Genomic DNA, 22,700 nt, shown 5'->3' with positions numbered 1-22,700 from the left:
ACAAAACAGAATTTTTATGCTTCTAAGAATATTTTACAGGTTGAAACAGATTCATGAGATATATGACCAGGGAAGTATTTAAGAACAGGTAAGCACAGAACCATAAGAAAAAGCCTTCTTGCCTTACGTTTTGCTTGTCTGTATGCCCTGTTAGCTTATGAAAATTGATAAGGAGATGATAGAAAGTATTAGCATATATGGAAAAGACAACTATTCTCACCTGCATGCATAGATCTATAATAGCTACCATATCAGTCACGTTCACAAGATGCGAAGGCTACAGCATGATTCCAGCGTGGCAGGCTGGGCAGTGTGTAGGAAGTCAAAATACTTCATAATAAAAACTGGCAGGGAAGCAGATCGAGATCAAAAAATTGAAGTTAAATGCTGTCTAGAACTGACAATGCAGAATAAAGCAGTGTAATGAGACAGAGTTCTTGCAGTTAGGGAATGGGAGATGTAATCTTCTCCCTGAAATGCAGTAGTCTGTGGCACCGTGGGACATAAAGCACAATTAAATTGAAGTGAACAAAAATGTGAAGCAATACGAGTGCTTTATTGTAGCTTGAAAAACGTACAATAACAAAACTGAAACACTATATTCTAAGAAAACTTGCTTTTTCTTCGGAAGGCTCTCCCTTTTAGAGAGAGAATTTCAAATTCTTCTAAACTATGTGTCCAAGTGAATGATACCTACTCTGCCCTGGTAGAAATAATGTCAAAATCTTCAAAACGCTATGAGGAAACTGGCCTAGATCAGAAGACTCTGACCCTTGTGATTCATAGGCTATCTCTGTCTGAATGGGACAGTGTGCTGACTCTTTAAATTTTGAGTCTGAACAGTGGTAAATACTAGTGTAAAAAGTAGCAGTGTTCCATGAACAGAAGTTCTTGTCTCTATTCACTTGTATGGTAAACATGAATCTGCCTTGATCAGTGTACCTTTTTTAAGCTGTTCTAAGAATTTCTTAAGGTACAAGCTTGCGAGTTTTTCCTGCAAGATGGAAATATTTAACGAATGCCCTAGGTTATAAGCAGTAGGTGATGATTTTGTTTTACTTGACAACTGTTTTCTGCTGACACTCTGCATCCACTCCTTTTCACTCACATTCTTTCTTTTCCACTTGAGTGAGGCCACCAAAACCAATTCCTTTGGGACCAAAATTCTTTGCGTAGCAAACTGCAAAAGAAAGAAAAGGGTAAAGAGTATTCTGAACGTTTGCCTAAGTTGCTTTTGGATTTGGTACTCATTCCAAAGGTAAGTTAATACAAAGAAGGAAATCTGAGACGGTCTTTCTCAGAAGTGTCAAAAGATTCTAGTAATGAAAAATATTTGAATTAAACATGTGTTGCATTTGAGTTTCTCAAAAAGAAATTGGAAAAGTATGTATTTAAAATTTTAATAACAATTTATTTAAATAAAGTTTTCTGTCCATGCAGACTGAATATCAGAGTTTCTCAAAGGAGGCTAGAACAAGAGTATAGTCCAGCCAGCTTTGGATGATTGCTTGGGCAATCCAGTGTGACTCTTTATTGCCAAGTATGTTCATACTTATTCATCACAACTTCTCTGTCTTAGCAGCGGTCAGCATTTTTCTCCAAATATTATCTACTGATCTTTTTTTTTTTCTTTTTTTTTTTTTTACTGCTAAAAGTTCAGATTCAATGACAGATCACTCACAAAAGAAATGTGCTATGACTACACTCCTTCCCATTTGTTTTGTGGCATTTCATTTCTCTGTCATGACTCCCTTAGAGTTTATACTGCTGATGTTTCAACAAATTCCTTTTCATGAAAAGTTTTTCTCAATTTCAAATTTTAAATAGTTGAAATTGCTAAGAGTTTTACGAAACAGTGAAAATTGTATTTTAATCAAGCACATAATCTTCATAAGGGTTTTACTTTTTGAAAAAAGCATAATATCAGGGACATAAGTGGTTGAGTTGAGAATCATTTTGTCCAAACTATTTTATCCTGAACTGTCAGAGTCACAGCAGTGAATAAGGGACTTTGAATTTAGACTAAAGTATTGGAGTTTAACTACTTACTGATATACAGCTGTTTTAAAAAGTGGATAAAAAAATGTCAGATATAGAATCCACTTTCTACGGTGAGATATATTGACTCGTCAACAGTACTATTTTTTTCCAAAAAAAGGAGCAAAATGAGAGCAAACATAGCTCAGGCTTTCCTGCTGAAGCATGCTTCTGAGATGAAATAGAAAATGAAACTTCTTGAACTTACAAACTTGAAATGGTTTGTATTTGCTCTGCATGCAAATATGTTTATTTATTTCAGTCTGTGGAATCAAGCACAGCCATCATATTTCCGTTTTAGCTTTTCTTACTTGAGATTTTAAAGTGAGAGAAAGTTAAATTTCGATGACATTTTGATGAAATGTAATGCTAGTTTAGTCAGCTGATCTCTTGTTGTTTGATGTCAGTTGATCTCTAGTTTGCTTGATCTCTCGCTGCTGTCAAACTGTGCCCAATTTCAGTATTCTTTAGTATTCTCAATAGTTTAGCCTAGGATATAAAAACTTGGCATATTTTTTCTACTGGAGCTCTTTCCAAGAAATCTGCAAGATCTGAGAAGAATATCTGGGTGTGTAATTCAGCATGAATGCATCATCTTCTGTATTATTAAAGTATAGGGGAAACATCACTTTTGAAATCTTACTGGCAGGACAACCAGTTAGGACCATGATCTGTCTGTATCTTTGTGGTTTGTTATTAAGCATTCAGCAAGGCAAATCACGATGGTAATATTGGGTCTACAAGAAATAATTCTTACCTTTACAGTAGAGCTCTCCGTCTTTGTCTGTAACATTTGTAGACTCTAAACTCTTTCCACAAATAGCACAGCGGAAGCATGTTTTATGCCAAGGCTGAGGGAATGAAGACAATTTGTTTTTATGTTACAGAAGATGCACAGCTAGCAAATGCAAGAAACAGCTGTTCCTTTTTGTTGTGTGAAGAGGTTAAAATTGCCTTCTTGGGCTTATGACTTACAATTTTAGTCCTTTTAGATTAGTTTTTCAAATTATTATCCCATTTTAATATCTTACCTAGTGAGCCTCTTGTTGATGGAGGTCTGGTAAAAAGCAGAGAGCTATAGATAGTGCTCTCATTGGCCACATCCTTCATGCGTAGAGATAATGAATTAGAGTTCCTAGAGCAGAGGGCCAGCATATCGTACAGTGCTGTTTTTTTCTAGTCACGGAATCTCTTTAATTTGTTTGTAGTGGCAAATGCAGATATATGTTTGAATTGTAACTATCCCAAGAGATGTTAGTAGGATGACAGTGGAAGTCAAAAGGGAAGGGTTGTCCCTCAGACCTTGACAAGATGCAAAATGTTGAAGAAGGTTTATGACAAAACATAACTTCAACTTGACTTGAAATCTGACAGTCAGTACGTTTTGCTTATTCAACCTTGTATTTTCTTCATCAACACCGGGTAAAATCTTCAAGCATTGATTGACCATGAAAAAAGTTTGGTTGCTTTTTTTCCTAGTGCTTTAGTAACTACTTACTTTTCCTCCTCCCATTATCTTCTCTGCAGCATACACCGATTTGCCACACCTGGGACATTTATCCACATCAACGATCTTTTTGGCAAATTTTGAAGGATTAGTTGGTGTAGAAGGGCGAGCAGACTTTGGTGATCCTCTGAAACAGAAGTTTTCAATGTTTTAAAACATTGCTCAAAATGTTATCTTCACTCTAGAAATTTGATTCTTGTGGTGGTTGTTGTGTTTGTTTTGTAAGGGGTCAAAACATTCTTACTGGTCTAGGAGGTAGAATCATTAAGGTTGGAAAAGACCATTAAGATCATCAAGTCCAGCGTGGAGAGGACAGTGTAACAGAATCAGAAAATCATGTTGATTCAAAAAGATCTTCTGTTATATTGCATTTTGTGTTACATAGTTGAAAAATGAATGCTGTACCCACTGTAATTGCCCATTTTTGACTCAGCACATGAAGCTGACAACCACATACCATGAAAAGTGAAAGTGAATTTTGTTTTATTGAGAGGCCAGTGAGGAAAAACAAGCAAAGGACCTCCACTCTTTGCTGCTAGTATTCAGTATAGAGCAGATCTTGAAAGAAGGGAGGGGAAAAACCTATAGATTTTGCATGTGTTGGTTTTGTTTTGTTTTTTTTTTTTCCTATTGCTGCAAGATTTCAACAGGGTTCCTAGCTGGCCTGGAGTCAAAAGCATGAGACAAGTAGTTCTGAACTTTGTGGCTTACGTCTTTGTGCTGGCTTAGTCATTCACAGAACTACTTTAGAATTACCAGACTTGTGGACTGCAACAGGTCATTAAGTCACCAGGACGTGGCAGCTCTTGATACAGAACTCTGCCCACAGTGGGTGTGTATTTTACAGGGGACACAATTCGATACAGCAGTTAAGCTTTTATTTCCTGCACAGCACATTTGTTAATTGGTTTCTTTACAGTGATACCAGAAGAAAATGTTGGCTTTGAAATGTACAGATTTGAGTATAATAGAAAAATACTACCAAAATGTACTGTCAGATGTAATTACATGCAGCTGAAGCTGTTTGAAGATAGTATCCCAAGGGAATGCCTTTGTTCAGTTATGTCCTCGATGTGCTTGTAAGTGTTGTACAAGCCACAGGGAGGGTTTAGGAACATTATTTCTCTGTTGAGAGGAGGGTTAACAGTGTGTGGTGTTGTGCTTCTTTCTCTAATGGTAAAACCTAGCTGTATCTTAATTCTGATAGAGTGAAGAACATCCTTGTGTTCTGTGGTGAATGTGGTTCTACCACTGTGTACCAGCACAGTGGCAGATCACAACTGAAAACTGGTAAATTACCATGTCCACCAAGGAAAGGTTGTGGGAGATTCTGCTCTGCTACTTGTGCTACATGTTGCTATGAGAACAGAGCAGAATACCTGAAATAGCCCTGAGTGACAGGTAGCATCAGGCAGCCACATGGTGCTGCTGGTAGGGTTGGACTCACTGTTGAAGATTTAGGCCCAGATGGTCCCCGGTGTCAGTGCTGAGACATCCGGCCCCTTGTCCAAAGCCAACGCCTTTGGGGCCGTATTTTCTCCCGTAGCAAGTTTTGCAGTAGATTTCAGATTCGTGAGCTGCCACTGTGGTGCTGTCCAGAGCCTTCCTGCAAGCCACTACGGAAAGGAAGAGAGGCGTGTGATAACATCTGTGTATTCCAATATGAATTAATGTAGGTCAGAATAATTACAGTTGTTGCTTGTTTTTGTTTATCTTCAAAATTGTAGGAGAATAAGAATGTTAGTGCACTGTCTGCAGCAACCCAATGAAGTTTTATGTGAAGATCAGTCAGAATCAAGCAGGGCACTTTTTATTTATGTAGTTGCATTTCTTTGGGTTGTAGTGCCATGGGGAGCAGTGACCCTGAACAGCTGATGGTCTCAGCTCCATTAGATGTCCAGAATGACAAGATTATGGTGTTGGAAATTCTGAGACCACAAGGAATCTACTCTTCGTTGTTTTTGTTGTGGAGAAGTGCTTCATGGCTTACCTCACCAGAAAAGGTCCAGGGGACCTGGGGACAGAACGTGCCATGGCAATGCCATGCACTTAGTGGAGTACAAGTTGTACCCTCTGTGTCACTGCTTTAAATCTAGCCTCTGTTTGAATGGAAAGTCCTGGAATGCTAGCAGCTGCTTGTCTGGGGTCTTGGTAGGCATGTGTCCCTTATCTGAGAGGCACAGATGGCACTTGGAGCCAACAGACATTGCTAAAGCTACTCTCGTGTCCGCTGATTCTCCTCAGATGGGCATGGAAGGCAGATTAGTCTCTTCCATGTTCTCTCAGTGCAGGATCTGAAACCTGATCAGTCTTCAGTGAGTGGAATTCCCTTACCAGCAAGTGCATCTCCTTGCTGCTTAGCCTGAAACTGAGATGATAACAAATGGGAAAAAATAATAGTGACACTCTTTATGTGTTTGGTGGCTGCATATACTGTGCTGTTTTGGGAGCTCAGTGTGTGGCAGCCCCCACCCCATCAAGAGAGATGAGGCTTTCAGTGACCAGTGCCTACAGAAAATCAGGGTTCTGTAGCATGCTCCAAAAAAGTAGCACTGTTTACAAATCAGTCACTGAATCAACAGTGATCAATAGGGATGAGGGGGGATGATAAAAGGGAAAGTGTTCTCCTAATGTCTTTTGAATAAGTGCATGTGCCACTGAGGGGTGCTGATAGCTTGGGAAATAAATTGCTAAAGTGATGTAAGTAACACCAACCTGTGAAATGCACAAGTATGGAAAACAGTTGGAAGTTCATTCAAGTCAGAACTTAAGCATTTAAGGCAATATTGGAACCAGTACAGCTTTACTTCTGTCACTGTACTGTGTTGAGGGGAATACAATTTGCATGGAGCTCTTTAATTAAAAGGAATAAAATGAGGGGCTTCTGTAAATGTGCAAACTTTGTGATCCTATCTCTTCAGCTTTGAGATGATAATTATGTTTGCTGAGGGAGTTAGGGGATGATGGAAACTCTAGCAGTAGATAAAGTGTTTCTATTTCTGGCACTGTAGGGATAGAGTATCAATTCACCACAACAGATGGAGCAAAAGCCCTTGAAGTGCTATTGTTGAAATGGCTTTGGGACCTGTCACCTGCCAGCAGATAGCAGGCACTGAGGGGTCTCAGGTTTATGGCATGAGATCCTGCCAAATGTCCATCATGACTGTGCTGTAAGCAAAACCTGACAGGGAAACAAGGTAGGCAAACTGCAAGCTGTATGGGAACTAAGGTTGGCTGGAAAGAAGCTCTTTACACGTCTGTAAGGTAAAGCTAGGGACATGATTATATCATTCAGCTCATCAGTTTCTTACTGTGCCAACAGGTTGGCTTGAAAATGCTGTTTGTTTTAGTGGGTTAAATACAATAAAAGCTCAATTAAATGGATTTTGGTTTTGTACCTGAGATTGTATATAGAGGAAAGCCAATTAACATACCTGTTACCAGACGCGCTTTGCTGCATCCTTCATTTTTTGACCTTAGACTTCTGCTGGGAATACTTTTTTTTTTTTTTTTTTTTTTTTTAAGTATCTGACTTTTTGATGAGTTAGTTCACACTCAGGGTCCAACAGGGAAAAAAATAAAAGCAGTAGACCTAATGAGTGTGTGGTATTTATCACAAGCCATTTAGAAAAGATCATTTATATTAAAAAAAAAAGAAGCTTAAACTTGTTCCAGAATTAGGTGTCTGAGAATTTATATGGGAGGGAAATATCATTAACTATGACCCAACAGGACAGCTCTTTATTTTTATTAGACAAGAGAGTCTACTCATTTTACTTTTCCTTTCATATACCTTTCTATCATGGAATAAAGCATGTGTCAATTCAAGCTTTTCTAATAATTAGTGTGTTTGCCTTCAGATGCAAAGCATTTAGCTATCTTTAGTTCTCAGCAAATTGTTTATTCTCTTCACTGAGGGTGAGTGGGGTTGTTTGAGATGGTGCCTTCTTGCTTATTTTTCTAGTGCAAGCTTATCCACAGAGAAAGATGCCTACCCAACATCAGAGGTGTGTGAGGAAGAGTAAGTGAAATGGGAATATTTGGAATGTGGGTTGAAGGAAACTGAGGTGCTCACAGGGTGGTGGTGGGAAATACTGTTAATAGGGATAACTTTTCTGTGTGAAATGATTTTTTGGGGGGGGATGATCCATAAAAGTAATGTCTCCTAATAAGGCTGACTTCTATCTCAAGAACGCTGGTTTAGTTCTTCAAGGCTTTTTTGGATTGAAACTTGTAACGTGGTACCTTGTGGGACAAAAGGTAGCACTCTGGTGTCCCTAACAAAAAACATCTAGTGTGTGCTTCACAAAGGAGAAGCCAAGATCCTGAGAGAGACGTGGCTCAGGGGGAAAGGGTTGTTGAGAACTGATGAGGAGTAGCAGACTGGCCTTTCAGAAAACTGGATAATGCTATCAAGAAGTTACAGTTGTTTTATGTCCTTCAGTTGCTAAAGGAATGTGACACAGGCTTTTTTCCTTAGTGTGTGTTGTCTCTGAGGTTCAACCAGTTATCCTTACAGATGAGGAGCCCTCAAAACTGACTTTCTAGAGTCAGTCTTAATTAAAACGCTGCTGCTGAACAAACTTAGTTAAGTCTTGGCTCCCTCCTTTTGTCCTCTCCCTTGTGTCAAAGGCAGTACCATAAACATGGCAGTGTATGGTAGGAGTATTTTCTTTGGCCAAATAGGATCCCTAAGGTTCCTAGAGTGTCAGTCTCACTGTGCTGTTCTCCAGGTAGAGTGGTTAGTGTGTGCCTGCTCTCTGCTTTGAGCTTTCTCAGTGGTAAGATTCATGAACCTTACAGATCTTCCCTCTCTGAAGTTTGCTCTGGTGCTGGTTATTTCTACCATCCTTTACACTGCTTGGGCTGTCTTAAGACCTGCTCTCAATGTCCCATGAGCAAACAGATTGAGTTAGGCCAAATGCGAGCATCTTCATTGTGCATCTCCTTGGATGCAAGGAGTACGAAAGGAAGTATACTAGCTGTAATGGAAATAGCTGAATTACATGGCTTTAACTTTGCACTTACTGCAGAGGAAGCACGTCTTGTGAAAACTCCTTCCATTGCACTGAATTTCCTCAGCATGGTACACTGTCTTTTCACAGGCACCGCATTTGGCTCCACCTCCCCAGTTTGGCATCTTGGTATGTGAAGGTTTATGGTACCTAGAAAATCGAACTCAGTGAATAAATCCAATAGAAAAAGTGATATTTATTTACTTATTTCCCTTGAACTGCTATTGCCAGGTAGCCCCTAGCTAGGATCTGCTCATGTGAGTTGTACCATCATGATACTTGCAGACAGTCATTGAGCTTTCTCAGTGATATGTATAATGGCAATTTTCTCTTTCAGTGTGACATCACACCATCTAGTTAGTATCTGAACCAATTCCACTGTGAAGCTGAACAAATACACAACATTATTACTGAGGACACTGTAATAGAACCAAGTTGGTTAGTGAGCTTCAAGACCTCTGCTGCATAGCTGTTATAAAGTAGTGACTGGTTCCTAAGGGGCTTTCATTTGTTAGAAATCTAAACATCTGAGAGACAGTTGAGCTTCCTATTCCAGTGGCTATGGAAGTGACTTGCCCAAGGTCATGTGAGGGAGCAGTGTTAGAGCCAGGAGCTGAGCATAGGTCACTGGACTGTGCTCGGTAAGTGCCCCTGATGATTGTGCTATCATGCAGCTGGAGCAGCCACAATCTACGGTTTGACCTTCTGTTTTCTTGTTTGAGTCATTGTTTCTGGAAAGTCTGGGACGTCATCTTGTCATCTGCACATCCTGTTATCAGGCTGTTCAAGCTCCTGGCTTGGGCCACCTCTGTCCTTCTTGGAAAACCAGTCACTTTCTTATTATAGGTTTTTCAAAGTCTGCTGGTCCCATTTGGATTTGATTAGACCCACCACTGGATGTTCTTAGTTAAGAAAAGGATTTTGAATACTGAATCAAACCTTCCACCTGACAATTTTCTTCTGATGCCATGTAAAAGAGTGGAGTTTGTCATGGTAGTAATGTAACAGAGCAGTTATTGAAAACAGCCTGAGTTTTACCCCAGTGTCTTACTGTGTACACAGAACACTGATGTCCTGTCTGTCATGATCTCAGTGACTTCTGTGCTGCATCTGCTGGTTTTCAGAAAGAAATGTTTTGTGTCTGCCAGCTCCACAAGCTTAACCTCAAGCTAGTTCTGGCTACTAACCCAAACGATTGTGCAATTGCAGCAAAAGGTATCACTATCCAACAGAAGGAAGGCAGGACTATAGCACAGTAGGGTGGGCACATCTGCACTGTTGTCAAACACTGATGGTCAAGACATGAGCATCTCCAAACATATCCTCCTTGGCATTCTGGTTGTTAGTACACCCTGTTACTTGCAGTAGACAGCACAATGTCATCGTGCCGCAAGGTGCAGCCTCTCATTTTTGTGATGGAACCGTCTCCTCAGCTCAATCTGTCCTTAGCTGCCATAAAGCAGCCATGCCGTTAAGCTGTTTCAGCCCTTGCTGCTCTGACAGCTATGAAGCACTAGTGATGCACGGGAGAGAAAACCCGCAGCTTGCCTTGAGCTGTGCTTATCTGCAGTGTAACAAGTCAGAAGCAGAAATGTGATGTAGCTGAGGTAATCATATGGAAGGAATGGATTACAAATTTCTTTCCTTCTTCTTCAGGAATTTTTTCTGTGAAATAGCACTGTTGAGGTCTTTTTCCCATTTATTTTAATTAGGGGCAAAGGAACAGGGATAAATATTTCACTAGGGTCAAATCTTGTCTCATTCTGCCATTTTGTATCCTTTTTTTTTTTTTTTAAGTATGTTTCTATCAGTGGTATTTTTTTTCCTTTAAAACAATCAAAATAATGCTTCAACCGTTTTAAAATGAGAGGGGAAGATTGATTTTATGATTGAAAAGTCAAAGGTTTTTCCATTTGCAGTGTTTTCTTTGAAATTGGGCTGCTTGGGTGGGTCCTGCACTGCTGGAGCAGCACCGAGATCTGCCCTGGAGGAGAGTGGTTTTCATCTCTGGTCACTGGCTATACCCTTCAGAGGTGCAGTAAGTCTCAACCTGTGACAAAAGAATCCTTGTTGGAAACTAATTCCCATTACATCATTAGCTGGAGGAAAAAGAAGTAACCTTGGAAAAGCTGATAGCGCTTGATTGTGAGCCTTGAGCTGTTATGGGCTGTGGTTAGACCTCTTAGAAGAACAACTGCTCCTGAGCTAATTATGGCAACATGACTGGGCATGCACACACATTTTCCGTGCTGCTTTGGCATCACCTGATGGGAAGCCGTATGAGGAAGAAGTCACAGTAAAACCCTTCTGTGAGTATTCTGGGATGTGTCCTGCAGCTCTGCTTTAGTCCTAGTGTGAGATGTTTGGCCTGGATCAGTTCTAAGTATGAAAATAATAATTCCTTATGTAATAGACAATAATAATATCAAATTAAACTGCTGTGTAAGACTACACTGAAATTTCTTATCCCAGTAGCTGTCTGTGAGAAGCATCAGTGTGGTCAGGATGTGGTCCTGGTATTTAATCGCTGCTGCTGTTCCATCCTGTCATCTAACCCCCCCCCCCCCCCAGTGCTGCTCACCTCATCTGCACCATGAGGATAAAGGGGTGACATCTTCCTTGCCAACATGGGAAAACAAGGGTTCTGCAAACCCTTTGGAAGCAAGAGATTTTACATGATGTGGTATGAAGCAGGCAAAACTGATTGAAGGAAGCCAACTCTCCTGGCTGAAGCTTTTAATTTTGTCTGTATCATTCCCAATGACCTGTTATTATTTTTTGCATAGTAATACAAAGTTCTACTCAATGCTTCCTTGATGCAAGCTTTTGGAGAAATGCAAGCTGGCATCTCCAAAAATCAGGGTATCCTGATGTTGGAACCAAATACTAAAAAAAACAAACAAAGAACTCTAAAAACCCAACCCTTTCTCCCCCAGCATGATTCATGGCTTTGGGAAATTACGTCCTGCTGCACAAAGATGCCGTTTCTTTGTCCAAACCTAACGCTGTGCTATCAGCTTTTCCTCTTCCTTCCACAACATCATTCTCTCATGCTTGTGTTCCTATCACAGCTGAGCTTGGGCACAGTATTTTGTATACATTCATGCTATTTCTACCACCTGTTGGGAAAAAGACCCAAACCCTTATATCAAATGTTAGCAGAATCTCACGTGCTGTACTTACAGCGTAGCTTGGTGTTTCTCCCTCTTCTCTTATGCCTCAAAGGATTGAACTGGAGGGATTCCTGCGCTCTTTAAATGCAGGGGCTGCTGCTTCTGGCCCTATAGGCAGGGAGGGGAGGGGAAGGAGAGAGGGCTTTGGGGATCTGAGCAATGCCATTGCTATCACCAAGCTGAAAATAGCTGCTGACAAAAGCCTGGCATTTCATTCCCTTGTGTCCACTTGTGAGTAGGTGGACAACAATGCAGCCCCTCAGATGACACCTACGGCACATTCCTGAAGGCAGCCTAATGGATCATAAATAAAGATGAAAGCTCAGTAGTTGCTGGAGTGTTGCTTAGATGTGGAACGTAAGAATCCTGAAATGAGAGCTTAGTCATAGTCACATTGCCAAAAATAATTTACCAAAGTAATTATAAGTGTTATATATATGTGTGTCTGTGTTTTGTAGGAAGCCCCTGTGAGTTTAAGTATTTGCAGAGCAAGATGCTTCTTTTGCTTTGTGACTTTTTTTGGTGGCAAAACAAACTCTAACACCACCGATTTTCATGTAATTAAGTAATTTAGCTTATTTCTACAGTTATAAATGGGATTTCCAGAGTTTTAAGTAGATTGTGGCGCGTGGTCTGTCTTTTTTCCTGCAGTTTCTTTCACCACTTTTCCTGTGTCAGTAATGAGTGTGGGGTCATCCAGAAGCAGGAATCCCTCCTGCTGGAATCCAGACCTTATACCCTATCTAACAGTGAGTATCTCTTGTCCAGAAAGCAAGATAATTGTTCACACCCCTTGCTGATTGAATACCATTTTCCCCTTCTTCAGAATACATTTATCCTTCTCTGACAAAAAAAAACAAAAAACAAAAAAACAAAAAACCACTGATGTACAACTCCAGTCATTTAATTTCATTAAACAAAACCAAGTCAGAATGAGTTTGTAATTTTTGTCTGAATGAGTTATTTTTACAATGCAGTATAAATAATTCTTAACTCATATAAAACTTAAGATTTTTTGTTAAAGATTTTTTTAAACTAACTTTACAAAAGAGAATCACTGAACATAGGAGCAAAAGAAATTCTAACTATGGTCTTTCAGTAAAACATGAAATATGTACGTGCTCAAAGTACTTTCTTTGTGCAAAATATGTACTGATTGATAGACTATCCTTCTGTACAAAGACAATTTCAGCTTACTTTGCATAGCAGAAAAACAACACAGAAGACATGAGATACAAAACTCAGTTGCTGTAATACTTTAGGTAAGCCTTGTGTAAAAATACTTAGCCTTAACTTTCTCAGTAAAGCCAGTTTTAATTCTAAAGCATTCAGGCTATTCCAGTATTGCTGTCTTGCCAATTCACATCCAAAACACACCTTGTCCATTGTAGAACTCATTGTGTGCAGTGTGTTATCAGTAATTATGCCTGCTAAAACAGTCAGTAACTCAATATCCAAAGATCAGTTTTCTGACACTTCAAGTTTTCGTTGAGGAATATATGAGGTTCCTTGAGAGATTGTGTCAGTACCACCTGAGTTTGCAGACAGCAGAGGCACTGTGTTTGGCCCTCCTGGTGTGTGGAAAAGGTTTTCTGTCATTGCTGTCATTGTCTGAGGCTCTGGGGGTTCCTTCAACACAGTAGGCTAAAAGAAAAGGGAAAGCTAACTTTCAGTTAAGGAAAAGTAGTCAGTTCTAGTTGTAGGTTTCTGCAGAATGTTAGCAAACAAATTTCTTCCTGAAATTTAAAAATCTATCTGCTCTCTATGGAGAATAGTGTCCTCCTTTTCATTGCTATACATCTACATATCCATATTTATCTGCATCTATATCTACATTGATAGAAATAAACTGATTTCTCACATCTCCTTCTATCTCCTTTTTCAATACAAACTGTAGGCAATACAGTATTATACAAATAGAAGCTGAGAGCAAATTAGGAGGATACCAAGGAAAGATAAGGCAATAAACAGTATATAAGTGTTTGTCATTTCACATCCATCCAACATCCTCTCAAAGGCTCTTCACCCTTGTCATCCTTCAGTTTCTCCTGCTGGCTCCACTTTCTTTTCTCCTCTTTTTTTTTTTTTTTTTTTTTTGGAAGGCAGTGCTGTATTATGAATTAAAATTGAAAAAGTGTTCTTTTTAAAATTTTACCTGCTTAAGGAATTACTACACTATTCTTTCCCACTCAACCTATGGTTAAGCAATTACAATATATTGTTTCTTACCTTTTCTTCTTGTAAGGTCATGTTTTCTGAGCTATGGTTAACACTTTCTGGTTTTGATGGGATTGGGATATGCTGAAGAACAGGGTTTGTAGAAACTTGCACACCAGCAGGTATTAGTCCTACATGTTGCAGTGTAAAGTTCAGAAGTGAAGAACTTGAATTTGGGACAGAGCTGGTGTTGCTAGAACTGAGATGGGAGTTGCTCAGTACAGGTGCAGCAGCTATAGAAGTTGGTGACAGCATGATGTTCAAGGATGTTATATGAAAAGCTGGAATGTTAACTGCTTTCAGTTCAGATGTCATCTCTGGAATGGCACCTAAAACAGAAAAAAACAAATGTTGGAAGTATTGAAAATTGAAAGTTAGAGACCTTGCATTGTTGATTTCACAGCTCTGGTAGGATGAATCTGGCTCACAATCCTTCAAACATGAATTACATGTGTGGTGCATATTTCATTCAGTACTCACCTGCAGCAGGTGAGCTGTGGGTAACAGTGTGCTGCAGTGAACATAACCCACCTCTCTCTCTATTAGGAAGAGCTGCCTTATTGCTATGATAAGTGCACTGAGTAAGAGGAATAAGGTAGCCAGATGGAAAAAAGGTCTGAAAAAGAAAATACACATTTAACCCAAAGGTATAAGAAAAAAATAAGTTTTTCTTCAAAATCACATTCCCCTTGCCACTTTCTTATTCTATATTCCTCATATCCCCAGGGCTTGATATTCCACGCCCATACTGGCCTCCATCTGAAATTGGACTCAGTTGACTCTAAATGCTCTAAAACATGGCTGTCTTCATCCACACAAGTCACCCAGCTTTGTTCCCAGATTATATGCTAGAGAGGAACTGCAAACCTATATGAAATTAACACAGTCCAATTCAGCTAGGCAAAAGAAATCCTCATGTATTTTTTATTTTTATTTTTTTTAAGAAACACCTGGGCTTAGTAATTGTGTCACCTCATTCCTAGAGTGTGTTTCTTCTCATGGCAAATATCAGAAGATAATCCTTTGGCATTTGTAAGTTCTGTTTTTGACAATAGAACTGTTTGTTATTTGCAAGTTTACTGTAACAGTAAGTGTGAACTGTGGTGAGTTTTACTGCAGTTCTGTTGTACATCAAAGTATTCTAAACTAAAAGAAATAACAGACTGGGACAGTATGAGATCTCAGTATTGCTTCCATCCACTCAGTTATCTTCATCCCAGTCAAAGCCTGAAAGTAGCTTCAGGAGAGTCCTGCTTTAAGTTGATTGCTGTTGTTTTTTCTAAAGGATGCTGTATAATAATCCAACTAAAGGCAAATCTATATATGTGTAGTTATTCTAGTTTTGTTTCTTTTGCAGATTCTTTCATGTGGTGTTTTCCCGGGAAACAGCAAGAAATGCTGTGCTGTGTGGCAAAGCTCACCTCATGAGCAGGATTGGCAAATGCCATAGGTACATCTTGTTTAATTTTTGTTCTGTCCTCATCTTCCGGAGTGCATTCTCTTTTGTACTGCTCAGAACAACTAGCCACACTTTGATGTAGTGTTTCAAATCTGTTCTGCTTTTCTTCCTGGAAGTTGTCCACTTCGTGATTGGTTTGTGAGCCAATGGAGGGTGGTCTTTCGTGTTTAGGGGCTTCTCCCTTTAAAAGAAAATGCATATGAAAAAAGAAAGCAGGCGCTGTAAAAAAAAAAATGAGATTCTTAATAATAAATGTACTATGATAGCCGTATCAGAAAAGCAGAGTTTCTCCTGAATCTCAGTTTGAGTCAATAAGAAAACCAATTCCACATTTTCCCCTCTTGCTCCTTCACAGCTGGAAGGTGATCAATGCCACACATTGTCATAACTCTCTGGTACCATTTCATGGCAATTTTGACAAGCACAATTTGAAGTAGCCTAATAATTTACAGACACTAAAGCATTCAGCAACTGAGGAGTGGAAAACAATCCAGACCCAGTTTCTTCATGTGCATCAAGTTTATCCGATCCTCTTATTCTCTTTGTATATCATATTAAAATGTCTTAACCACGTATAACATTGGGTAAATATGTCTATAAGACAGCAGGATGTGGGGACATGCCCTGTCCAGCAGCTTTTGTGTGTCCACTTTGCCTCCTAATACCTTTAGAGCCTAGAACAAGAAGAGCCCTTGTATAAAAATGAGTAAGAGGAGCTACTCCAGAACCACTGTATAAACAGATTAAGTCCTGAAATAACTTTTCAGGAATTGTTTCTTTTTGACAACAGTTGTACTCATTGACATACCTTCTCAAAAATAAAAATTTGGAGGGGCAAAGGGGGAAATGAGAAAATAAAGCCTGATCCCAGGCTGACTTTTTGAAGATCTACATTGTGTTGTTTCCTGTGTATTCTGCCTGATGCTTTGCAAATACCAAGATTACTTTTTTGTTGTAGAAATTGGTTTTGATTTGTTACATAAAAAATCAACTGCCCAAGATGACTCAGGCTTCTTTACAGTTAATGGAAAAATATGACAACATCTGTTAGACTCCTAAATCACTTTGAAAAATGAATAGATGACACCATGACAAAGCTATAAACCAGGCTGACAGAAATTAACTTACCACAGCATTATCAAGGCTTTCCTCATCACTTCTACACTTTTTAATCAGGTTACTCTCTTGTAGTGCCCAAGACCTCTTAAGGCACCTGTTTGATGAAGATTCAGATTCCATGACTGGTCTTTCTTTAGCCGCCATGGTCTTTCCTGGATCAGCTGCAGCTGTGCAATTGTCCCCTTCCTTGCTGGTCATTTCACTTAATGCTTTTGGATTAATGCTTTTAATTCCTGTCACATTAGCACATGGTAGAGGCTGGAACATGAAACTTGGGTTGTATGCTGTCACAGCCTGAGCTTCAGAAGGATGCAGATATATTGCATAGGAAGCACCAGAATGAGGCTGAGGTTTTATCACTGTTGATGCTGATTGACGGCTTGGAGGCAGGGCACCTAATGGCTGAGTGAGAAGAGGCTTTGGAAGGGTTGCAGCAGTGTGAATGTTGGCCTTGAGAGCTGCCTCAGGCCAGGGCAGACTGTGCTCCAAAACAGATCCTGACAGATTATTTTTCATGTCTTCTGATCTCCTTAAAACAAGAAAGAAGTCAAAACACATATTTTAGTATTTTCATACAGAAACGCCCTAATTGTTTTTTTACATTATAAAGAGAGTGTGAATTTGTATGTCTTGATAAACTGAACAGAAAATTCCAAGTGAAAAAATAGCCTAAAGCAGAGGTTACAGGTTTTTGCAGATCACTGCCCAACACAAAATAAGCGTAGATTAAATTTAACAGTCAGTGACAAAAAGCTTCTGAACACAACACTTGTGCAGACTTACTTTGGTGGTTCTTCCAGCTGATATTGAGGGATTGCTGCAAGCTGAGACATTTCACTTGTGTAAACTGATAGGTGTTCATCTGTACCTGCTTCAAGGGAGAAAACAAAAACAAACATTTTGCTATTAGTTTTGTTCTAAGTGAAATTCTATCTTGAGACTCTATTATTTCTACTATTATTTCTAATTGCAGAGCTTATTCTCTGAACATGCATTATTTTAGATTTGTTTTCACTATCAGACTCCTAAGGCCTCATGATTTACAGACAACATACACTTATTTTCCCCATCTCAGTTTGTTTCTGACTTTTTCAAACAATAGTTGTTGTAAGCAGGTAGATCCACTCATCCACTTCTATCAGAAGGCAAGCCTGCATATTTAATACAAGACTCCACATTCAAGTGAAAAACACAACTAGAAAGAGAGAGACAAATATAGTTTTCAGCTACATACTTGTGTTTATTTTAACTGGACTGGTTGGAGCAGATTGGATCTTCCTTCTGTCGTTTTCTATACTTTTAACCAACTTTGTTAGGGATGGATGCCGAGTGAAGTTTTGCTTTACTCTTGAAGGAAAAAGATTTTTTGAACATTGCTCCTTGGAAGTGATGGATTCTGAAATATGTGAGATAGAGGGTGCAGATGTTCTTTCAAGCTTTGTAGCTAAAAAGCAGAATAAACAGAGGAGTTTATATATCATATGTAAATTCAAATATATCACAAATATATTCAGTAATTAAAAGCAATTATTTGAGCCTGGCTTATAACTATTGAAGTATCGGGCAGCAGCAAAAATGGAAATGCAAGTCTCAGTATAAGAACACATACTGTGTGGCTCATATGTGCTCCTTCGAGAAATACCGCACTGTTGAGAACCAAGTGCAATGATGTGAATGTCAAGGACTTTCTGCCTTTTTTACTCAGTATCTTGGTTAACAGCTTTCTAGGAAAGAAAAGGAAGAAATCACAATCATCAGCAAAACAAAAGAAGATGACACATATACATACCATGGGTGTTTGGTGGGACTTCAGGTCCTGTCCATTTAAATGCTGGTTTTCTGCCTCTCTCCTCTGTTACATGGACTTTCTTGATAAGCTCGAGGCTACTGAGAACATTTGCTATGTCATAAAGTCTCCTGATTTTAGCTGAAATAAACACATATAAAGCAGAGCAATTTTTAATAGCAATTTACCATTGATCTGATTTTAAAAGTTATGATGTATTTCTAGTGGTTGAAAGGAGAAGTCATCATTTATGAGAACTGTTTTGTGGAACATGTTTTTGTATTATGAAATAACATGACAGACCACAGCTTTTTTGTTGCATTTATATTGTTTTCCAAAAAAAAGAATAAAAATAAAAAAAGGAGTTTGTCCAAGAACCAAAGGAGTATAATTTTCAGGGAACTTCAAGATGAATTATTGATCCTTCAAGAGCAAGCACATTCTCACCTATTAGAATACACCAGTCTAAACCTCGAAGTACCTTTACATTTGAATGGAGAGGAAGAGGAGGAAACATGCAGGGAACTGAAAGAAGAGTAAAATAATGAAGAAACAACTGGCAGTTACTACAATGGGTTTCACTTCCTCATGTGTTTAATCTACTAGCAGGACTTTTATAGTATTTCTTTAGGTTTCCATTGAGTAAGTAATGTGACCTGAATGCTTATTTGCATGCTGCTGAAATGTTTGACAGGTTGCTTGGGAAATTTCCATCAGAAGCTACTTCATGCTGAAAAAATTTCCCAGACTTCTCTTACATGGCATGTATGAACAGTGATGCACAGGTGGGTCCCCATAAGAACTGTGCAAGGAGGTTCTGGAGGTTCAAATACTTTTACAGCAAGATGACAGCATTTTACACTGCACAGTCTTGTAATGGATTCACTCATTTAGCTTACACTTGATTTTAAAAAGCAATCAAGAAGCAGAGGAATAGCTTTTACTTACTTTTAAACTTGCTTTTATCCAAGTCTTCTAACTGATTTTCTCCAATCAAGATTTTAGCAGCAACTTCAAGGCTTACTATGTAAGGGGCTGATACAAGAAGGAGCATCACAAATTTCTGACTCATCACTCGCAGAGACTTGTCTTTCCTGCTATTTACAGAGGCTGCAGAAGACAGGAAAAGAGGATTAAAGTATTAAGTGACATGTCAGCTACAAACATTTTTATTCTGCTATTCTGTGAAATTTGTCAGCAGCAACTAGGCAGGGCCAATAGAGAGCCCAGAATCAAGTTTCTACATGGCAAGCACCAGGAAATCAGGTGGATGCAGTGTCTAACTACAAAACAGAGAGTGATGTATTCCCTTGTATACCTCTCCTATCATCTGATTTGTACTCCTTAACTGCAGATTATGCAATGTATGTAACACTCCTCAGTGAGCATGTCTTCCACAAATCAAACTTAAATTTAATGGAGTCATTTAAGCTTCTGGCTTTCTATTGCTTCCATAGGTAACAAGCCCTGCTACTTGGCTATGTTTGTTACATCACCTGATGCCCTCCTTGTTCTCTCAAAACCAAAATGTGTTCTTAAGAATTAAATGGGTAAGACAACTGAAAGAAAGCACAGAGTTATTCCTCCCATCACAGACAGACAGCAGTATTTTAGACGTAAAGACCAATACATTTTTTTCCCCCCATGTGCGTATTTATAATCAGGAGCACATGTTATTCCTGGCATATAGAGAAACCTTACCAGCACAGAATTTGATTCCTGGGAGCTCCACAAAACACATTTCTGAATGCTCATTGGAGACAAAAGATCTTGCCACTTCTTCATTTCCTTTGCCATCCAAATCAAACTCGTGCTCGTATTCTCTTTTCTTGATCATCTGAATTTTTTCTGTGTATTTGTTTTCTTCTCCAACTTTCTTCAAGGTCTGCAGGGTTTTAGCAAGGTTATGCTGCCCATGCCAAATGTATCTGTTTTTGGCAAGACGGCTCACCATGTGGAGGCTCTCAAGCACGTTCACAATACTGTAGATACGTCTACGTTCAACATCTGCAGAAATGAAATGCAAGATTAATGTGGCATCTCAGTCACATAAAATGTTTTTGCCATTTACTTGAAATACAGTTTGCACAGAAAAAAAGATGAGTTTGCTATGCTTCCCCCTCTTAATATGCTTGTAAGGCATTTTCTAACAGGATGTTCTTTTGTCTAACAATCTAAAAATAGAATTTACTATAATGATTCAAAAAATGTTACAGCAGAATGGTTTATATTGGCTTCATAAACTACAGAATATTGCAATTTCATTATTCTTACAGAAGAAAACCTTCAGCTTTATGTCAGCAGTTTGGAATTTCAGTAGATGATTGGTGAGATACAAAAATAGTGATGTAAAACAGGAAAGTTGAGTTATCAAAGGCAGCAGAAAGCAGCTTCTTGCTTTGGTGTAGTGATGGACAGGAAGCTGCAGGTTTGGTGCCAGAAACACTGGCTCCTGCCATAACAATCAACTGCTGATCTTTGCCATAATTTCTATGTCAGAAAACCCCAATAGGTTATCTGTGTTATCTGCAATAATTTAGATGGTTAATATTAAGCAAAACTCTGAGTTTATTAGTTCAGCTTGCTGGAAAAAGTACAGTGGTTTAAGAGAGCTGTGGTAAGAAAGAAGAGTTCAAAGGGTTAGGTGAAGGAGAGCACAAAGTAAGCATTCAGACTTCCATGGAGTGAAGTATCATTGTGTAACAGGAGGGCGATTTATCAGTTTGTGCATAGGAGGACATGCAAAAGGGTATACACCAACTTACTGAGCTCCTCGGCTACTTCATCAAGGCAAATGTAGTTGTTCTCTGCAGCGCTGGGATAATCGGGATACCGAGCCAGGAATTTAAGGCACAGCAATCCTAGGCTCTTCTCTTTGCGACTCGGTTGAGATTTTTCATGCTCATCTCCTGATAAATGCTCCTATGCAGAAAAAGATGAGAATTTGAGAAGTTTTTACAACGGATATGTCAATATAAACACGTTACAGAGCTTCCCTGCCAGCACAAAGTCCAGTGTTCTCCTCTGGCCCTGTGAGATGGCAGAACTGTAGAGCCTGGAAGGAACCTCTAGAGATCACCCAGTCCAGCCTGCTGTTACAGCAGATGCACGTAACGAGACGACATTTTACGTCTGGAAAACACTGCAAAACGGGAAAAGCCGATAACCAAAGGGGTAGCGTACGGAGGCGGCCGGCCGGGGCGTACCTGGCAGCTGCGGGCTCCCTGCAGCCCCCGGCTCCGCTCGCGGCTGCGGATCTCGGGACTGGCGGCGCTGATCAGCACCTTCAGGTTGGCGGTGGGCGTCCAGGGCTCGGCGGGAAGGGCCCCCCCGAGCTTGGGGGGCGTGGCGAGCGGCTGACAGCCGGGCTGCCGATCGGCTAGGACGCGCTGCGAGCCGCCCGCCTGCTTCAGGGGAGTCCGCAGCGACCCCCGGGGCTGGTTCTCCTGCGGAGAGAAGAGGGGAAATGAGAAGGGCGGAGTCGAGCGAGCGCTGCCACGTCTCAGAGCGGCCGGGGAGCGGCGGGCCCGGCCGCGGTACCTTCTCTCCAGCGCCCATCTCCGCCCCGCGCGCTCCTCAGCAGCGGCCGCCACCGCTCGGCATCGCAGAGCCCCGCGCGGGACGAGAGGGCCGCCGAGCTCGCCCCGCGCCCTCCGCCCAACGGCCGGGCCCCGCCAGCGAGCAGAGACCTTCCGGGATCCGGTTTAAATATCTGGCGGCCGCCGCGCTCGCCGCCGCCGCCGCCCTTCTCGGACCTCGGGCGGATCGGCAGCAGCAATACCGCCGCCCCGCGTCCCACACGGCGCCGCGCGCCGCTCCCGCCACCGGTTTGAACCGGTAGCGCGGAGCCGCCGGCGGAGAGCGGGGAGGCGGCCCGGCCAATCGGCTCGCGGTGGGTTGGCGGGATGGCGGCGCGGGAAGCGGCGCGCGAAAGGCGGGGGCGCGCGCCTCCCGCCGCCCGCCCTAACGGCTGCGGGGCGGCACCGCCCATTTCGGGACCGCGAGTCGCGCCCGCCGAAGCTGGTGCTGTTCCCATGAGAAACGCGCTGCTATACTTCAGGAGCCGGCCAGGTGCTCGCCCATAGCGGCCGCTCCGTTGTCCGCCCAAGCTCCCGGACGCGTCCTTGAGCTCAGGCAGACTTTCACCCCTCAGGGCGTGGGCCTTCTAGGTGTCCCGGTGGCACATGGCTCTGTTTGTGCTCCTTGAGCTGGGGAGTCACAGCGTCCTCACATGGACTGAAGGCTGCGGGGATGTATCTCGTGGTTTGGCCAAGGCCTGTCGGTAATAAACCAGAATTATATAGACGCTGGTCAATAAATGAAGAGTACAGTGCTTCGTTGGTACCCATCTTGTGTTATTCCTTAATTTCAATGCCAGGAGGGTGCT

General features: G+C 40.9%; 2 protein-coding genes across 4 annotated transcripts; both read right to left on the bottom strand.

Moving 5' to 3' along the window:
- Positions 1–892: 892 nt before the first annotated feature.
- Positions 893–11,898, bottom strand: CSRP3 (cysteine and glycine rich protein 3). The gene is made up of 6 exons (XM_031607383.2): positions 11,743–11,898; positions 8,573–8,709; positions 4,992–5,160; positions 3,536–3,671; positions 2,795–2,888; positions 893–1,180 (listed from the first exon to the last, which is right to left on the bottom strand). Exons 2-6 carry the CDS (start codon positions 8,682–8,684, stop codon positions 1,101–1,103), a joined length of 591 nt encoding a protein of 196 aa, XP_031463243.1. The 5' UTR covers positions 8,685–8,709; positions 11,743–11,898; the 3' UTR covers positions 893–1,100.
- A 699-nt stretch (positions 11,899–12,597) lies between these two features.
- E2F8 (E2F transcription factor 8) lies at positions 12,598–22,200 on the bottom strand. 3 transcript variants are annotated; one of them, XM_031607342.2, is made up of 13 exons: positions 21,854–22,200; positions 21,520–21,759; positions 21,079–21,235; positions 20,015–20,320; positions 19,262–19,423; positions 18,317–18,454; positions 17,762–17,971; positions 17,311–17,398; positions 16,537–17,056; positions 15,371–15,589; positions 14,481–14,565; positions 13,962–14,278; positions 12,598–13,376 (listed from the first exon to the last, which is right to left on the bottom strand). In XM_031607342.2, the coding sequence occupies exons 1-13, from the start codon at positions 21,869–21,871 to the stop codon at positions 13,194–13,196; spliced, it is 2,643 nt and encodes an 880-aa protein (XP_031463202.2). In that variant the 5' UTR covers positions 21,872–22,200; the 3' UTR covers positions 12,598–13,193. The 3 variants fall into 3 exon arrangements, with proteins under 3 accessions (XP_031463202.2, XP_089996323.1, XP_031463201.2); XM_090140197.1 differs by having other exon boundaries at positions 12,599–13,376; positions 14,430–14,565; positions 17,311–17,395; XM_031607341.2 differs by having other exon boundaries at positions 12,604–13,376; positions 14,430–14,565.
- Between the last annotated feature and the right edge of the window lie 500 nt (positions 22,201–22,700).

The sequence above is a fragment of the Phasianus colchicus genome, chromosome 5 (assembly GCF_987193195.1).
Source record: "Phasianus colchicus chromosome 5, bPhaCol1.hap1.1, whole genome shotgun sequence".
Taxonomy (NCBI): domain Eukaryota; kingdom Metazoa; phylum Chordata; class Aves; order Galliformes; family Phasianidae; genus Phasianus; species Phasianus colchicus.
The sequence above is the reverse complement of the archived record's forward strand: the minus strand, read 5'-3'. Positions and strand labels throughout refer to the sequence as shown.